Raw genomic sequence first — 17,672 nt, 5'->3', positions numbered from 1 at the left:
CAAACTGTATGGTTTTCACTGTTAGTGATGATGTGTGAGCAAGACAGAGCTTGGCTTGATCTGATCACAAACTGAACTTTACTGGATAACAGTTAGAAAAAAATATCTTTATACTTGAAAGCTGTCTAAAATTGATTTGGATGTCACTGGGAGATAGTGGATCGCTCCTAACAACCTTGTCACAAAAACACTTTTCAAAACGGATTGTCCTTTAATGGGGACACTAATACTCTGCTGAGACATATATAAGAAGTACAGCCACTCACAAGGCCTGCTTGGAATGATCATTGAAGGGCAATCTTCATCACGTAGGACTTGAGCAACAGACTGAAAAGCAGAAGAGTAGGAACTGGTGAACACACAGGTGAATAAGTGCTTTTCATTTCCCACTCAATCTGAGAAAATGTCCCAAACTGTGCTTTTTTGCCTCTTCCTAAACAGGTGGAGAGGCAAAACATTCATAATTTGAGAATCCAAACTGCCACATGGGATTTGAGAAAAAAATATTATTTCCTATTGACAAAGACGGAAATACCTGTTCTCACTGGATCAGCACCTAAACCAGGAGTGGGCAACTGTTCTTTGCCTACTCTTCAACTTTACTCTTAAAGAATAAAAACACAGCACAACTCATTCCAGTTGTTTTGCAATGTGTTTTAAGGATAAGATGAATATTACACCGATTACACCAAAGACATTAATTTTCCTAGCTAAAGATATTAACTAAGTGGCTGTGGATAACTCTCAAAAGCCCTGAGGGTTTGTTTGAGAGGTTCTGCTTTCCTGGTGCAGAGCACCTAAGTACTGGAGGAGACCACCTTCCACAGCACTGCAATTTCATGGGTAAATGCAGATATGTTTTAAACTAATAGCAATCATTTAAAGATTCTGAGATTGTGGGTGCTTATGAGACCTTCAGCCTTGATTAAATCAGTGTCAAACCATATCTATGGGACAACTCCTCATTTGATGAAACTGTAATAATTTGTTGCTTTGATGTAGCTCAGCAAAACCACGTCTATTACATAATGCTTGAAGCAAAATTGTATTGCATCACCTGTTGATACATACACACCTTGCGAGGATTGTTAAAACCAGGTTTGCAGAACTGCTTAAAGTAATTCCAGTGATCTACTTTATATCTGTAGGAAGCCTGAACATCTATGTAGGTTGCAAACCTCTCTGGGCACTTTGAGACGCAGAGCTGCAAAAAAAAAAAAAAAAAGAAAAAAAAAAGGCAGTAAAGACACACTGGAGGTGGAGAAAGGGGAAGAAAGTCAATGCAATACAGAAGAATACAACAGAAGATGACAAAAAAGTGGCCTTCTATAAAAATGCACTGTTTTATGAGACTGCTGTAATACTTACTGTAGTATTTAGAAAGGGACAACATTTTTTTCTTTCAGATCCTTAGATCAACACATAAAATCCTTTGATAGAACACACTTTCAAAATCTATCATAAATGTCATATCTAAACACCCTTTGTATCTTCTTTGCTCCCGCATGCTCTGGTAGACAAACACAACACATTTTTTGAGCCTCAGACAAAAAAAAATCCTTCGGTCCCTCCCTTGCTTCACCTCCAGCAGCAGGGGCATACAGGGGCAAGCTGTTGCAGGAGCTGCTTTCACAGGACATGTGGCGTTTCCATTACATTCGTACAGAAATGTCTCATGCAGCTAGAATCACTTCACCCCTCCACCCTCTCTCTGCAGTGACACTGCTGGAGCCAAGTTAGGTGTGTGCCACTCATATGAAGGTGGTTATTTGCACCACCGACTAATGATGAAGCTCCCCAGTCCCCAGGTAGGGTGCACACACCAGGAAGAGAATCCTCAGCAATCTTGGCAAAGCCAATATAAACAAGATTTGTGTGAGAAACTGTGTGAGCACTGGCGTTTGATGAATGCACCCACCTGCAGGCTGCAGCTTGATTTATGTACTGGAGAAACGGCTGTCCCAGGAGCCAGACTTGGCAGGCTTCCTGCCCTTGAAGTAAGTCTCACTTTACTTTGTAAACCCACAGCCTGGCTCTAGAACTGAGACTTTCTCCATGCTCAATTCTTGCTTTCTGTCACAAACTTTTTGCTGTAAGTGGGATAGAAGGACCTTGCCTACAGTTTAGAAGAGGAATTTTCATCAAAAGTTTCTTCAGCATTTTCACAAAGGACCTGAGTATTAAACATCTGCAGAAACAAACAGCTTTCAAAATTGTCTCTGTTTTGGGGATGTTGCATATCTGAAAATGGATAAAATAGCAACACCCTTTTCCAATAAGTGTGTCACCATAGTGGATTCAGGATCAGTGCCAGTTTGACCATAGCACCAGTCAGGTATTCCTGAGCTGTCCTGCCACTGTGAACTAGCTCGTAGCATGTGGGGTGACACCACCACTGGGGCCCCCCGGGCTCCCTGATGCAAAGTTTCTGCTGACCAGTAAAGTTTCCACTCTGTTAGCACCTCTCCAGCTTCAGGAGGGTTCCTGCTCCCCCTTGCTAGAGGGTTACATCACTGTGCCACATAGTCACACTAACTGATGGGCCAAAAGCATCTGGCAAGGATGGGGATCAGGAGTAAGGAAAAGCTGGAATGGGAACCATTCGTAAATGACAGTCCAATAAAAAGTCATTTAATGCTTGTAATTAGTAAACTGGCTACCGCATAGCAGCCCACACACAGAGTAGCACTGGACTTCACTGATTGTGGCCAACTTGCCTGAGACCACATTCTGCTCCCTGCAGGTGAATTGCATCTACTGCTTCAGCAGCAAGCAGGGTCAGGGAGCCCTGCCTCTGCTCCTCTAACACAGCCATGGCATCACATGCGTGTTTAGTTCTTAAGCAACATGACTAAAAAACAGGAAGGATGTTTTCTGTCTGCATCTTACTCACCTGTGTTGTAGGGCACTGTAGGTTTATTAACACTGCTGGGCTGGCACATTTCAGAATGTTGAAGTAAAACAAAAGGGTCTTGTTCCTATAGAAGTGGATATAAGACAGTTAATTGTATAAGCAGGATGCTGATACATGCTGGCATACCTAGATTGATAGTATATGTTGATATTTTAATTCTATTTTCCTAAATGGCCATACTGCAAATCCCAGACAAGCAAACAAACAAACAAAACCACAAGCAGACCCTAAATGTTCTTTGCCAAGGTATCTTTTAGACTGAAGGTATTTGACCTAAGAACTATTATTTTTGAGGCAGTTTTTCCAGAAGCTGCTCCAGGCCCTGTTTCAGCACCAGCCATCCCGCCTGGAGGCAGCGCAGAGCTGTCCCACAGTCGCCCTGCAGACTGCGGTGTTCCTGCTGCTATGGCTGAACGTTGCTATCGGTAGTACCATGCTGTAGGAGCTGATTACTTTGTTAATCAGTCCAAAATCAATCTAGAGCTTTCCGTGGTTGGAAACTCAAAGCAGCTGCCCAAGAAAGAGGATGATAATGGCATCTGATAAGAATGCTGATAAGCCTCCTTTAATATCACTAAGGGTCAAGTAGTGTTCCTGCATCTTCCAAAACTTGGGAAGCAGAGGTGGGTGTCACCTCAACTTCGATTTGCTGAAATTTCATCACCCCAAGATATCCAGATTTAAACACATGGGTTTTGGAAAAAACAAAACCTGCAGTTAAACTTTTCTCTGTCAGGGAACTGTGGATAGTTGCAGTGATGTTGGCAGGGCACTAGTCTTGGTCTTTCTACAAGGCCTCAATAGCCAGCTGGCCACGCCAGGACTACACCATCCCCATATGAAATAACAGCTCACGTCCCCTGTGGCCCATCTCTGTCATGTGCTGGGGCTTCTGAGGAAGGAGAGCCAGGCCATGACACACCGTGCGTACCAGGCCAAGGGAGCCATGCAACGGGAGCCAGGCCAGGCCATGACACACCATGCAAGCCAGGCCACAGGAGCCACGCCAGGCCATGGGAGCACCGGGAGCCATGCCGGCAGGGGGAAGGCAGTGCGAGAGGACAGCAGGGTGTCTGGGAGAGCCAGGCTGAGGGGCAGGTCCCACTGGCACATGGTTCCCTGCACCTGCTCAGTGAGGTTGGCTCTTCCCAGGCTGCGACGGAGCATCATGGCATACTCAGGCGCCCACTACAACTGGAGCTAGCTCATGTGTCGGACTGCTTAGAAAGTTATGCTGTTTTCAGGGAGGTATCTTCTATTATATGTATAAAACACACTTCCTGACAAATACAATTCACAAACATTAGCTGCTCTTTCAAATCAGTAAAATACTAGACTGAAATGTCGTCTTTCTTCAATATTTTCCTCAGAGTGTTTATAATCTGTTAGTTGCTTAGCAAAACTCATGTCAGCAGTGACTTCCTTACTTCTGATGTCTTCGTGCACTTGCTAATACTAGCAGCAGAGAAGGACTCAACATACATGTAATGTCAGAGAGCAGCCACGGAGAGGCTGTTTGTCCTTTACAGACCTACATCCTTCACAGCTGAACTGTACTGCACTCTGCAAACAACCTGCCTCCACAGAAGGTGAAACAACAGCAGAGATTTCATGGAGTTAATGAATGGATGATGGAGAGACAAAAAGATGCCTAAAAGAAAGTCTTATGACAACATAGAACAGAATTAATTTGACTGCATGGAATTCATGGAGCTCAACTGCTTCTTGATTGTTCACTTGCTTGTTTTGTTTTTTTATGAGCTGTGAATGTTAGTTTGCTTGTTAGCTTCTATTTTCTACCACTCAGTGAAATTGCACAGGACTCTTGATCCAGACACAAGATTCAAAGTACAGCAACAGTCACCATTTCCCAAGAAAAAGGTCTCAGAGTAAGCCATCAGAAAACTCCTTGTCCCAGGTTAGCCTTTTGCCCTGCCAACTCACAGATGGCATCTGTAAAGGTCAGATAAGCACATCCCACACTTCCACTTTTGGGGACTAGATGGACGTGTTCAGAGGGGCCCTGGCAGGCCCTAATGTTAAGGCTGCCACAAGAACCTACCTTTCCAAAAGTTGCCTTGTGAATCTTTCGGCTTATATTTTTATAATAAGCACTTCAAGGTGGCACGTGTCAAAATGTAGCCTCAGTAGCTGCATTACCCTTGAGCAATCACGTATATGGAAAGACATTTGTGCACACAAACTGAAGATCCTATTGTAAGAAAGAACTGAAAGGAAGATTTGATAAAAGAAAAGGAAGAAGGAGATGACAGTGAACGGTAAGACTCTGAGATATGGATGGAGCTGCACCGCACACACTGCACGAGTGCTATGTCTGATGCTCCCACATCCACACCCATGGGCCACAGAGGGAATGAGGACAGTCCTAAGGGTGGAGGGAGGGGGCAAACATGACGGTAGAGCTTCTTCTCACAGTTCCTAGGAAGGAGGGAAAAGTAAAGAACCCCTATGGCTTCTCCAACGTCATATTTGAAATAATCCAAGTAAGAGTGTGGAACAGATCTTCTTACAATCTCCAGTCATTAGTTTTCTCTGTAAAAAGAGCTTGACAGAATGCAAAGACTTATCTCCTATTCCTCCCATTCTAATGGGCCTTTTGAACGCTGTCTTCCTCTGCTCCTTCTCAGAAAAGTACATGGGAAAAGAAATGAGAAGCACCAAAGAGCTGTCGCCAGCCACAGGGTTCTTCCTACTCCTGCACACTGTCCAGTGTCATCTCCCTGGCAGGGGTATAGAGTGTGTCTAGTACTTACTATTTTACGAGGGAGAAGGAGAGGAAAAAGAGCAAAAACACTTTCTCAAATTCTGTTTCATAAAATAAGTCTTTGATTTTCAGAGAAAAAAAATGCGATACTATTCTTTTCTGGGCAGCTATTTTTATCTGCAAGTAGTTTATAGATTATGGAGTACTCTATATTAGTCAAATCATTTAATTAATTCTCCCAGGCCCAAATTTAAAAGATTTGGAAATTGAGATAAGCAAACAGAGCCACTTGGCTCATATTCCCAGGGAAGCTGGGATTACACCAGCTGTTCCCAGACCACCTGCTCTTCTCTGCTGGTGCCAGGCAAGCAGCAAGACAAAACAGCCCTTCCAATGGTTGTTTCTGCTCTTTGGTGTTTGTTGAGAAAAACTGAGAACCAGGCAGCAATGGTTTAGCATTGCTCTCATCCAGGGGAGCACAGAATGATTTCTCAAAGGGTTATTAAACATCCCAAACTTTGCAGCCAGCAGCTCTGCCACCTATTCACATCCCATGCAATTAGTGAGGCAGTCTTTTAAGTTATACTGATATTTATTGAGAGTATTCTCCTAACAACAAAAATAACTGTATTACAGTAATAACTTGTGTCTGGATTTGCACCAAGGATCTAAGCCATTTCTGCACCCTATCTGGAATAAATACAGTAACAGGAAGACAAGTGTTGCTGCCTCTCCAGCTTCCCTGCAAGAATCCCAAGCAGACAGCAGATCTGAAACCCCATCTCTTATCCACACTGCATGAGCAAGAAAGGAAGGTGAATTGATTTAGTACTCACTCATTGGGGGTGTCTTTTTGACCACAGAACTGCCCATAGCTGTCCGTTGGATAAACCACTTTCCTGGGGTCACCATGTACCCAAGCTGCAAAAATACATATATCTATTAACATTTTAACCAAGCATCCAGCAGTAGCTTGTTAATAGCAGAGATTCACTAGCATAAAAATGCATCACCACTCATGTACCATTTCAATCTTTCTGGACGGCCACTGAAGGCAACTGATTTTCCTTAAACAGTAGACTTCTTACTGAAAAAATAAAATGAGGTAAAACAAAACAAGAATAAAATAAGGATGAAACAGTAAGAAAGACAGTCCCTTCACTTTTTAGCTTCAGGACACATACCTGGGTTGTATTGAAACCAGGAGGCAATGGGCATAGAAAATAATGGTTATTAAAATGGGAAAGAAGAGCAGTTGGTTTTCAGTCGCAGAGCAATATAGAGCTGTCTACTCTATAGTGAGACTGGGTTTGTGACCTGGGCATGTGACAGACTACAGACAGCGGGCAACTGAGCCTAGTGGGCTCCAGTTGCATTGAAAGTGGAAACTACCTCTCACTTGATAAATTAAAATATTAGGATAAAATACAATTCCACATTAACACCCGGTATTGGCATCCTAGAACTAGGTTTGCTACATTGTTGATCCTTTCCCAATCATTTCCTTGTGCTTGTATTTGTAGAAGAGATTAAGAAGATGTTAGCCCCAATCTTTGCTCCCTTGCACTACAATGAAGTCAGGAGCCACTTAGCATATGCTTTAGGCCTTAATCTATGCAAACCACCTTGAACTTACTTCTCTGTAATAAACCCCATTTTCCCTCAACTTTGTCGCTTTAAATTTAGCCAGTTGTGAAACCATCATTTTCCTCACTGTCACTTTGTAATAGCAGCACTTAAGATACAACATTAATGGCTGCAACGGAGACAGAATCTACGTAAGATCTCAAAGCAGGACATTGCAAGTCTCCCTATATGGTAATTGGCCCTGACACATAACACATCTTGAATAAATTGCAAATAGCTCTACTACTATCCACTTGCATAGAATCTGCAATGTATTTCAAGTTGTGTTCTTCTAACGCTCACAGAAAGCTAAAATGCTTCACCCATATGAAACCCCTTAAGTTATTTCACTATTTTCACTTGACAGGAACATTTAGGAGGCATCGTCTTGCTCCTACAAATTTCTACAGTCAATTGATTACTCACTTATACATGTGTACATGAGTTCAGAGAGCCAATAACTTTGTTGATTGCACCTAGTCTGTAGGTTATATCACATGCAATTTCTTCCATTATTACTCTGAAAATAGGGAGTTTTCCTTCCACTTTAATACTACCTCGCTTTTGATACACTTAAAAACCTTGGTCCAAATGGATTAAGCTCCTATGCAGATCAGAGAAGTCTTAAGGATTTATTTGTACAATGCTAAGTTGCTCTTTTACATTACCCTTTTCCCACTTCCCCCTACTCCCCTTTTTTAACTAGTTTGGCAAATCATTAAAAGGGCTATCTTTTCTTATTTGAGTGTGTTTTTCTAACACTAGCACAACGGGAAACAGCAAAAATAATCATGCAAGATTTAAAATGCTGATGAGAATCAGCAAAGCTTTTATCTGCTTTCTACAGATAACTTGCAAGTAGTTCCTACTGCCAAGAATATCCCTTTCCTAGATAGCATATTAAATCTGGAGTTACTTTATCCTCCTCAGACAAACATGGAAGGAAAGAAACATTAAAAAAAAAAAATTACTATCTCAGTTCTTTACTTGAATGTATAGCAATTTTCTAGGAAGAATCTTTCCGTCAGAACAGCCATATACCCCAGGCTTATGTGCTTCAGTCTGTTTAGGTAGACTAAAACAGTCATCAAGAATAAAACTGAATTCATGATGTGAGCAGAGCAGCATATTATCCTCTTATTCTTTTTTGATCTAATATACAGTCTGCTGAAATCTTTCAAAGGCTGTCTTGGTTTCCCTGTGTTTGTATCGCTCCTTGACCTCATAAAACTTCACCATTCATCTTCTGCAGTGTTTGCCAGTGATGAGCAGACTGAGCGAGATGCGGACAGCGGAGCGTGCTACCCGCACCCCTGCTCGGCAGCTTCGGCACGCACTGCTGCCCGGACACGCGGCACTCGCCTCGTCCTTTCCAAACTGCTTGGTACTTTGGCTTGCTAGTCGCTGTCCTGCGTGCCTCTGGCTTCACCCACGTCGAGGCAATAAAACAGCACTAAAAAAATCAACTTTGAAAAAAGAGATTTAGCACCCTTTTCTCTGTGAATTATCACCACTGGATCAGCTGCTGGGTGGATGCAGGAAAATGCCTTTCAACTACACTGCAAAGCGGCAGCAAGGAGAATCGGTCTGCTTTAGACCACAAAATCTAGCATTTGAATAACTCTGCAGTAGAAAAAGAGAAGGAAAACAACCAACAGGAGAGAAAATATGCAGCTTCTTCCTTTGCCTGTGCCTGTGCCCAGGCTAGGCAGTAGCATTAATAAACTCCCTCCTCTGTTACTTTCTGGGTAAACTTGGAACTATGACCGTAAAAGAATCCATATGATAAATGCACTTTTTCCAGCCAGCTCAGTGAAGAACAGTATCTGATTCAGGTCTCACTGAGGCAACAAGGTTGTCACAAAACAGTAGCACCCTGTTTTCTTGACTGTGCTGCCCTATTGATGACCCAGTATCAAGGATGATAAATGAAACAGAATCAATTCATACTGAGTTTTTATTCCAGCACATTCATATGGCTGCAGCCAGAGTGCTGACACCAGCATCTGGGCTGAGCAAGAAAATTGAAAACCAGCTCAACCATGTTACGCAGCTGGATGAACTCTCGAGCAGCAGCGGGATGGCATGATCAACAGCATTTGACAAGGATCTGTTGCCACGAGGCCTGTGACTATGGCCTGTGCTTTTGCTGATGCAGAATGAGCACATACCAAAAACAGTCTGTGCCCATCATCCTAGCAGTGAGTCCTGCTTTTTGGTGCTGCAGCTGCATCAATGGTTACAAAGGCTGGAAGCTCCCAACCAAGGAGTGAATGTGATCAGAACATGAGACCTGCGGATACTTAGAAAATAACTAAAAGTCTGTTTAGATTGCCTGTCTCATCCTCTCTACAGTGTAATCTTATAAGCACAGGCTTTCATATTATTATTGCTTCTCTTAAAGTTATATCTTTAATATTTGCAGGTGTGGAGAAAGAGGCTTGCCAAACGGCGCTTATGGCGTTTTAACACAAGCAATTTAGTAATGCAGTGAAGCAAGTAATACAATATATGATGCTGAATCTGCAAATTGCTGTTGATGATACTGCTGTTGCATAAACATCTCTTAGAGCAAGACTACATTCAGTCTTGTACAGGGAAAAAAATATGCTCATCACTTCAGGGTGATCCATCAGGGCAGAGGTTAGTCCTCATTTATACATCTATAAACAGAGCGCTCCACAAAAGCAAGGATTTCATACATGGAGTTATAAAATTGCAAAAAAAAAATTCATGAAGAATGTTGTAAATTGTCATCATAAAATGTACATAATCTCAAGCCCTCACTTAGGATTTGAATCCATCAAGCATTTTTTATAAAAACAGAGTAACGCTAGAATGGAAGAACAATCTCTAATCATGATGAAAATGCTTGAGTATTAGGTGCTACAAGCTGAAGAGATGGTTTACTGATCATTACTCGTGATCATAACTCTAGCATGGGTAAGTGCACTCCAGGATAAAAACCCCACATTGTTCTCTCAAAGCACAGGGCAGCACCGAGAAATTTGATATTACAAAATGTAAACCTGCATCTGGGGACAGAAACCACTGACTGGGATAGTGACATTTGGATGGAGAGTGATTCCTGCTTGTACACAAAGCTCTGCAAGGGGTCACAATCTAGTTCACACCTTGACCTCAAGAGTTGAGGGCTGGACCTATATCACAAAAAATGTTGTTGCTTTTAACTAATCTGTCCTTTGAAGATAACTTACTGGCTGCCTTTTTACATTCATTTTGCTGAACTAAAATCATCTTAAATTAGAGACTAAACTCTTTCAAAGTTTCTTAGCTTTCAGAATACGCTCAGAGCTGCAGCGCTGGCAGAAGGTGAGAGGGTCCCGCTCCAGCACCGCGTCTGGAGGGTGCTGTGCTCTGGTGCAGCTTAGCAGGAGGATGGAGATCTCAGACACTTGGGATTGCAATGCTGAGGTTAAATCAGCCTTGCCCACAGACACTGTCCATGCTCTAAGCAGCAGGTCTTACCTGCACAGAAGACAAAATAGCACTACAGAATCACAGTGAAAGCTAATGGCTTCTCTTACATCTGAGACAGGGCCAAAATGAACTTTTACAAGTATATTGAGTAAGCTTGGCCAAATGTGCAGGCACATAGTAAGTATACTTTACAGTATCACATAAAAGCATTAAAAGTTTTCTCACAAAAGCAAAACACAATGGATATTACTAACAAAAATTCTGATGTGCAAAGAGTTCTGGATCCCATAATAAACGCAGTTATCTTTGTCTTCTCCAGTCACTCACACAGGTTCTTTTGGTAATATTTCCAAGTACATGAAGCCTCCTAAAATGTGATGTTCAGGTCTAACTTTTGGTGTTGACAAATAAAAGATTTTCCTCCATGACAGTTATAGTTTACAATACCAAAATTATTGAAGTATGGCATTTTTACTTAAAAACCTCCAAGTTTTTCCTCAGCAAACATGTGGTTTTGAATTTCTCCCTAATTACAACAGACATTGAATGTTAATTCCTGATTTGTTTCTAGGTAAGGCATTGATTAGAAAGCTTTAAGTAGACATTAACTAAATGGATGCATCAGTTAAAAGCAATAACATTCTCAGATTTGCTCCCCATGCATGTGCGAAAGCACTGCTACACCTGCATGCACTTACCCACTATTCCTAATGCGATGTAAGCCAGAATGACAGCTATGAAGATTACACAGCAAACAACATCAGTGCAATGCCTGAAGAGAGAAAGGAACATTTTTTTAATAAAGTGTCTAATGTGACCCTTTAAAAACATAATGAATTTCACAGCAGAACATACTGTAAGCATATTTGCCTCTGCCATTGGTATTTTCTGAAGTCTCACTCACAAAACCATGTTTGAGCTGCAAGGCCCTGCTTTCACTGGAAAAACAGCAAATAAATACACATGTAGATATATAATAAATACTCCACAGCAGACAGCAATAAAACTATATTGAGGAAGAGACTGGAATATTCTTAACACCAATACCTTACAACATTGAACGCACAAGTCACTTATGGTATAAGCTACTGCAGAACATCTGTAACAGCCTCAGCATCTATCATCAGTATCTACGATGCTTAAAATTAGCATCAAATATTCCTGAAAATAGTTTAAAATGAAGTTTCAACACATTATATTGATATAGACACAACATGTAATCAAATGTATACAGACCAACAAAACCCACTAGCAAAAAAAAATGGCTTAATTGGTTTCTATTCATAGTGGAAAACATTATCTTTACCTTAACAAGGGCATTGATCTTAAAAGAAGACATAAGACAATCAGAGCTAATCCAGAATATGAAAATTTGAAGCTTATAAAACATAACCAGCAAGAGGGATTTAAGATATTCAGTGAACAAAAGGGAACCCAGAGGCTGTCATACCCTTATTACAGTCTTCAGTTATATAGAGAACTGATATAAAAAGAAATGATCTAATCTCTAGACCCATGATGTTCTGACAAGAAAAGGAGGATCAAACTCCAACAAAATACACTTGGTTAAGAAAAAAAAAAAAAAGTCTTTCTAATGGCTAACACAGTGCAGCACCAGCACAGTACTGGAGAGGCTGCAGAGCATATCGTGAAAGGACAGGTTAGATAAGCTGCTATTAGAAATAGATGCACTTGATTCTACTTTGAGGCTAGGGTTATAATTACAGGATTTCCTAAAAATTCTATTACCCTTACTTTTCTCTGATTCCATGTCTATAAATGTTCTAGTGTTAGTCATCTTGAGAAGAGAAGTCACAATGGAATACAGAGGTAAAAGCAGGTTAGGTGGAAAAATGTCAGTTTGACTGATCTACCAGCACTGTCTATGGAGGAGTCAATAAAATTAGTCAGAGTGCCTCAAAGCACAAAGCTCTAGCACAAACCCTGTGTCCAGGACAAGAAGGATGGTGGTGGATACAGACAAGGCGGAGAAAGACAGGAGAGGGATCTTAGGGGTGCCAAATATGAGACTACTGAATACTTTGCATTTGAAGTTTGGCTACAGAAAGGTTGAGAACCACAGCAAAATGCATGATAGAGCCAGGGAGTTGCAGAAGAAAAAAATAATCAAGAATACTACAGGAAAATCATAGAATGAAGAAAACAGACAGGGACTGGAAATAAGGGCAGAGACAGAAATAACTGTCAGCCTAGTATCTTGTGGAAGAATGGCCTAAAAAGGGGGAAACTTAGAGAAAAGCTAGGGCCTAACAGCAGTTCCGTCCTTGCAGACGCTCGCTGGGTCGATCCGCAGCTGCCGCTTCCAGGATGGCTGGTGCGCACGGGCTCAGCTCCTCCACGGCTCCCTGGGCAGCACAACCGGCCTCCTGGCAGCTGCCGAGGGCAGGAACGGAGGCTGCAGCGGAGCCAAGACCCCACGGCCCAGCTCTGCTGCGCTCCCTGCGCTGGGCCCTGAGGAGCCGCACAGCAGCTGCCCAGGGGGAGAGACACGGGAACGTGGCCGGGGCTGAGCCGGCACGGGGGGCAGAGCACTCCTGTGGGGTGAACTTTGCTCCAACTTTGCTCGTTAGAATGGCAAAACACACCTGCATCCCCAAAGTCACCCGCCTCCGAGGTATGACCGCTCCTCACCGAGCACGTGCTCTGGATTTGCGATTGACTGGACCTTTAAATGAAAGTGAGAAACTTTTTCACCCATCAATAACAATATTAAGTAGGACTCTAGGCACTCAAGCTCCACCTGAATGTAAGGAAAAGTATAAAAGGTGAACTAAGGATGAAGAGGAGGAGGGAAGAATCCATCGTAACTCCTGGGTCAGTCGAGGGCTGATCCCCCTTCCCTCCCTTCGGGTTGGAACGCCGCCTGAGGAGACTAAAACACAGATTCCATCGTAAATTCTGGATCGGTCGATGCGCTGATCCGCCTTTTTTCCCCTCTGGTTGGGACGCTGCCTGAGGAGACTCGAGACTGAGAGCCCCCTCCCATCTTCTGGGGTGAGTGATGACTGCACATTTGTACATCAGGGCTAGCTAAAAATCCCACACTGCAGTAGAGAATTTCCTGTGCTGACACCCAAAACCTGCTTTGTAAATGTTGCATTTGAATAAATCATACTGTTCGTGAACTCGACTGCTTGTTCGGGGGGAGGCAATCGGACCTACGGTCCACGGACTGTTCGTGAATCCGATACTACCAGGGTCGAGCTTATAGTTGATCACACTATTTGGGAACTCGATTTGCTCCTAGGAAGGCGATCGGACCTACGGTCCACAGACTGTTTGTGGACCCGATACTGATTTGGTGTCTCCTCCACCCCCCACCACCACTACGGCTTTCCAACTGCAACGTTTTCCATATCTCACCTTCAAACCCCTTTAATGATGCAAAGTTTGTAAACACAATGTTACATCCCTATGACTTGCAGCCTATTTTTAGTATTTGCAGTCACAAGACAAATACATGTTATTGTATCACTTCTTGGCAGTCAGCTGGCAAGCCATTATGAACTCCGGATTTTATGCAATTGCACTCTTTGGTGATTTCTTACAACGGGCAACTCCTCTACCGCTGTGCTCAGGGCAGGGGGGAGGAAAAAAAAAAAAAAACCCTGAGTTACATACTGTTAAGAAAACATCCTACCTCCTCATGCTTCCTCTGATTTAAAACGTTTTTGTCCAAGATACTTGGCAATAATTGCTGGAGCAACTCCTAAACCAGTGAAGGTTTATCTGGCTCTTCTGAATCACTGGGGAGCTACGAGACTTTGCCAGCTGTGGGTCTGATTCAAAGCTTCTGGGAAAGAGAGATTGAAACTGGCCTCCAGTCTCTCCTCACCCCTTACCCAGTGCACCAGCCTGAGCATCATCCTGGGCACAAAGATGCCATTTAGTTTATTTGTGTCAGTGTTTAATCCAAGCATATCAGAATAGCTCCCCGAAAGAGACTTGTATTAAATACTGAAATTGGGGATGGAGAAAAAAGAGAAAGCAGCAACATTTAATGGCAGCAGACCCTTATAGCTCTATGGAAGATAAGATTTTTTTCAGTGCCAAGTCTTTCTAAAGGTCAGCTTAGCTTATAAGGAAAAAAAAAAGGTGTTACATGGAACAGTTAGGTCTGCAGGAAAGCGTGAGATAGCAGATTGCTTCAATATTACCACATCCCTAATTATGAGGTTATTTTATTTTAGGTCGGAAGTACGACTCTTCATTTCTAATGTTTTTAAATTCACATATGCAGTAAATAGCAGAACTGCTTCCCACGGTATTTTAACGTACCTAAGATTAATGACTGAAAACGGAGATTTTGTTAACACTCAGCTTGGAGCAAACATGGCTGGACAAAGATCCATACAAATTCCTTCAAATTGCTCAGCAAATATTTTCTCATTCTGCAACAAAATGCTCTTTGCAATAAAACACTTGTTTTGGACAAAGTCTACCTAGAGGCGTTGTAGAGTCTTCTGGAAATCCTTGGAGATAATCAAGACCCAGGGGACCCTGTCTGAGCAGGGGGTTGGACCAGACGATCTCCAGAGGTACCTGCCAACCTTGACCATTCTGCAATACTCACTGTGCTAAAATGCAGACTGAGAGACATTTTGTATAGTATGTTTAAGTGTTCATAAAACTTAAATAGACGGAGAAACTGGAGTTCATTTAACTCATGGATTCATTTCAAGACTAGAATCTACATTTATAGCAACAGCTGGTCAGAAGTGGCATGCCAACTAATCTTTTCTTCTTTTGCCAAGATTTTATATTTTCTGAGCATTTTTTAGTAAAACAGAGAAGAACTGAGTATATAGTATAATAAGTATAATGCATATAATTTTGCACTTTTTTAATGTTCACTTTCCTGTTAGTCATCAGTAAACTGAAATGGATTACACTGTTTTTTTTTTTCCAGCAGCTACCAACATTAATCATTAAACACGTTCTTTACTATTAACAGGAGATGGAATACCACAAACTTTGTGTACTTCCAGGGCACTCAACTAAGATGTATTTCACAGCAGACTTGGACTTCATACAGATTTTAACAAAATAGCAAGTTGATAGATCTTGTCAAAAGACAACAGCTATGAAAAAAATCTTGACATTTCAGTTCAATGAAAAGGTGCTTGACTATTATTTCAACTCATTTATCTGCATTACTGTAGTAGCACTATAACATATGTTAATAAAGGTTTTATACCAGTTTGAAGATAGATCTTCTTTTAGAACTTACATGAATTGATACTGAAACTGGCAGTATATTTGTGATGTAGGCCATTCGTGACATTAAAAAGCTTTGGTTTTGTTATTTTTTTTAAATTGAAGCTAATAACTCAGTGAAAGGTCTTTTAAAAGGTGTATTGGAATAGAACACTGAACACCATTTCTTACCACTGCTGTTTGTGCTGCACACAAATGCCTGTGAATACTTTCCTGGGATGCATTTCTAGTCTCAGACAGTCATTGACAAATATTAAGGAGAAGGTAACAAAAAAAAAAAACCCTTTTATTTAATAACTACTTTATTACACCTAATTCTGGCATCTTTATGTCAAAATGAATACTGAAACACTCTAGAGACCACAAAGAAAAAATGAAAAAATATTTTAAAAAAGCAGTCCCTTTTTGACACAGGAGAAAAGGCAGGATGAAAGCGGGGCATTCAAACAGAAGCTCTCATATACATAAACAGGCACTCATACATAGCTCATACACCAAGAGAACAGGTTTTTTATTAAAAAAAAGGTATTTCCACGTAAGTGATGAGCTTCTTTCAATGCAACTTCAAATTCTGTTAAGCTTCAGGGTGCACTGAATTATAAACATCACTCTTCAACCCAGAGAGGTATAAATGAGACTTTACTCAGAGAAAAGTTCAAATTCCCACCTACCCACAAGCTTCCCAAAGTTAGAGATACAAGAAATGCATATTTCACAAATTCTGAAATAATATAAGAGTCAATAATGTCAAATTGCAATGTCTCTTTACTGTTTAGTAATACAGCAAGCAAGAATTCAGCAAAACTATTTAACAGGAAAGTCAGATCATTCTGGCAGAAGGTCGTAACAAAGCATACGTGTTTTATAACTGCCTTCCCCTGCTCTTAGGTTGGAAACAGTCCCCTTTTTCAGCATGTTTCCATCCTGTACAACAGTTTTGCAGAGAAGAGGCAGACAGTCTTGAGAGAAGCAGAGAGGGGATGGGGAAGCCCAAGAGAAGCTCAGTGTGAGATCAGAAAAAATTAGAATAAATAAATTACTTCCCGTGAGCAATCTAAATAAATAAATGATTTCATGCCTTGAGTCATAAAGCAAGGAAACAAAGCCAGGTCTCAAATGCTATGCTCAGGCCAAGAGCATTGGAGCATAGTGGTCTTTGTCAGCCACTACAAGCGATACAAACGAACAGGTCAAAGCTCTGATTTGAGCTGTTATCCAAGATAAAACCACGGCACACATTATTTTAGGAAAGAGTATTAGAGAAAAGGAACCATTTCAGCATATAAAACCACAAAAAGAACCAATGAAAGATGCCAGATCAAGGCTGCAACAGTCCTGCTCATGCCTGCACAAGGTAGCACAGAAGACATTGGTTAAATGTGACACTTTTTAACTCATAGTTCACTACAAAACTGAGAAGATAAATAGACTGAATTAACATATTTACCTGTTGTGAATGGGTCCTCTGAACTTTGGATCGAATTTCCTCGGTTCACCTGCATTTAAAATAAAATGGTATAAAAATAAGTCCTTATTAAAAGTGTAGTCTATATGGAAGGAGGTGTTAAAAGCAATCTTTTAAGAACATCATCCCTATGTTCCCCTATAACTAAGTCTGTTAAAATAATTTCAGAAAAACAGTATCAGTAACGTGCTAATACCATTACTTTGTAATTATAAGTAAGGTCAAAGTTTTTCCCCCTCCAACTTAAGAGCTATGAGGGCTAC

At 41.4% G+C, this 17,672-nt stretch overlaps 1 protein-coding gene across 2 annotated transcripts in view; it reads right to left on the bottom strand.

The window, feature by feature from the left end:
* Nucleotides 1–17,672, bottom strand: part of SLC44A5 (solute carrier family 44 member 5) — a 74,326-nt gene that overhangs the window by 21,565 nt on the left and 35,089 nt on the right. For both annotated transcript variants that reach the window (XM_088537568.1, XM_010216646.2), the window contains exons 2-7: nucleotides 17,392–17,440; nucleotides 11,405–11,478; nucleotides 6,476–6,560; nucleotides 2,894–2,978; nucleotides 1,076–1,204; nucleotides 267–327 (exon numbers count right to left, since the gene is read on the bottom strand). In XM_088537568.1, coding sequence (XP_088393694.1) covers nucleotides 267–327; nucleotides 1,076–1,204; nucleotides 2,894–2,978; nucleotides 6,476–6,560; nucleotides 11,405–11,478; nucleotides 17,392–17,440 — 483 coding nt within the window. The remainder of the gene's footprint in view (nucleotides 1–266; nucleotides 328–1,075; nucleotides 1,205–2,893; nucleotides 2,979–6,475; nucleotides 6,561–11,404; nucleotides 11,479–17,391; nucleotides 17,441–17,672) is intronic.

This window comes from Tinamus guttatus, unplaced genomic scaffold (genome assembly GCF_059628265.1).
Source record: "Tinamus guttatus ecotype Peru unplaced genomic scaffold, ASM5962826v1 Tinamus_guttatus_pri_ptg000814l, whole genome shotgun sequence".
Classification (NCBI taxonomy): Eukaryota; Metazoa; Chordata; class Aves; order Tinamiformes; family Tinamidae; genus Tinamus; species Tinamus guttatus.
The sequence above is the reverse complement of the archived record's forward strand: the minus strand, read 5'-3'. Positions and strand labels throughout refer to the sequence as shown.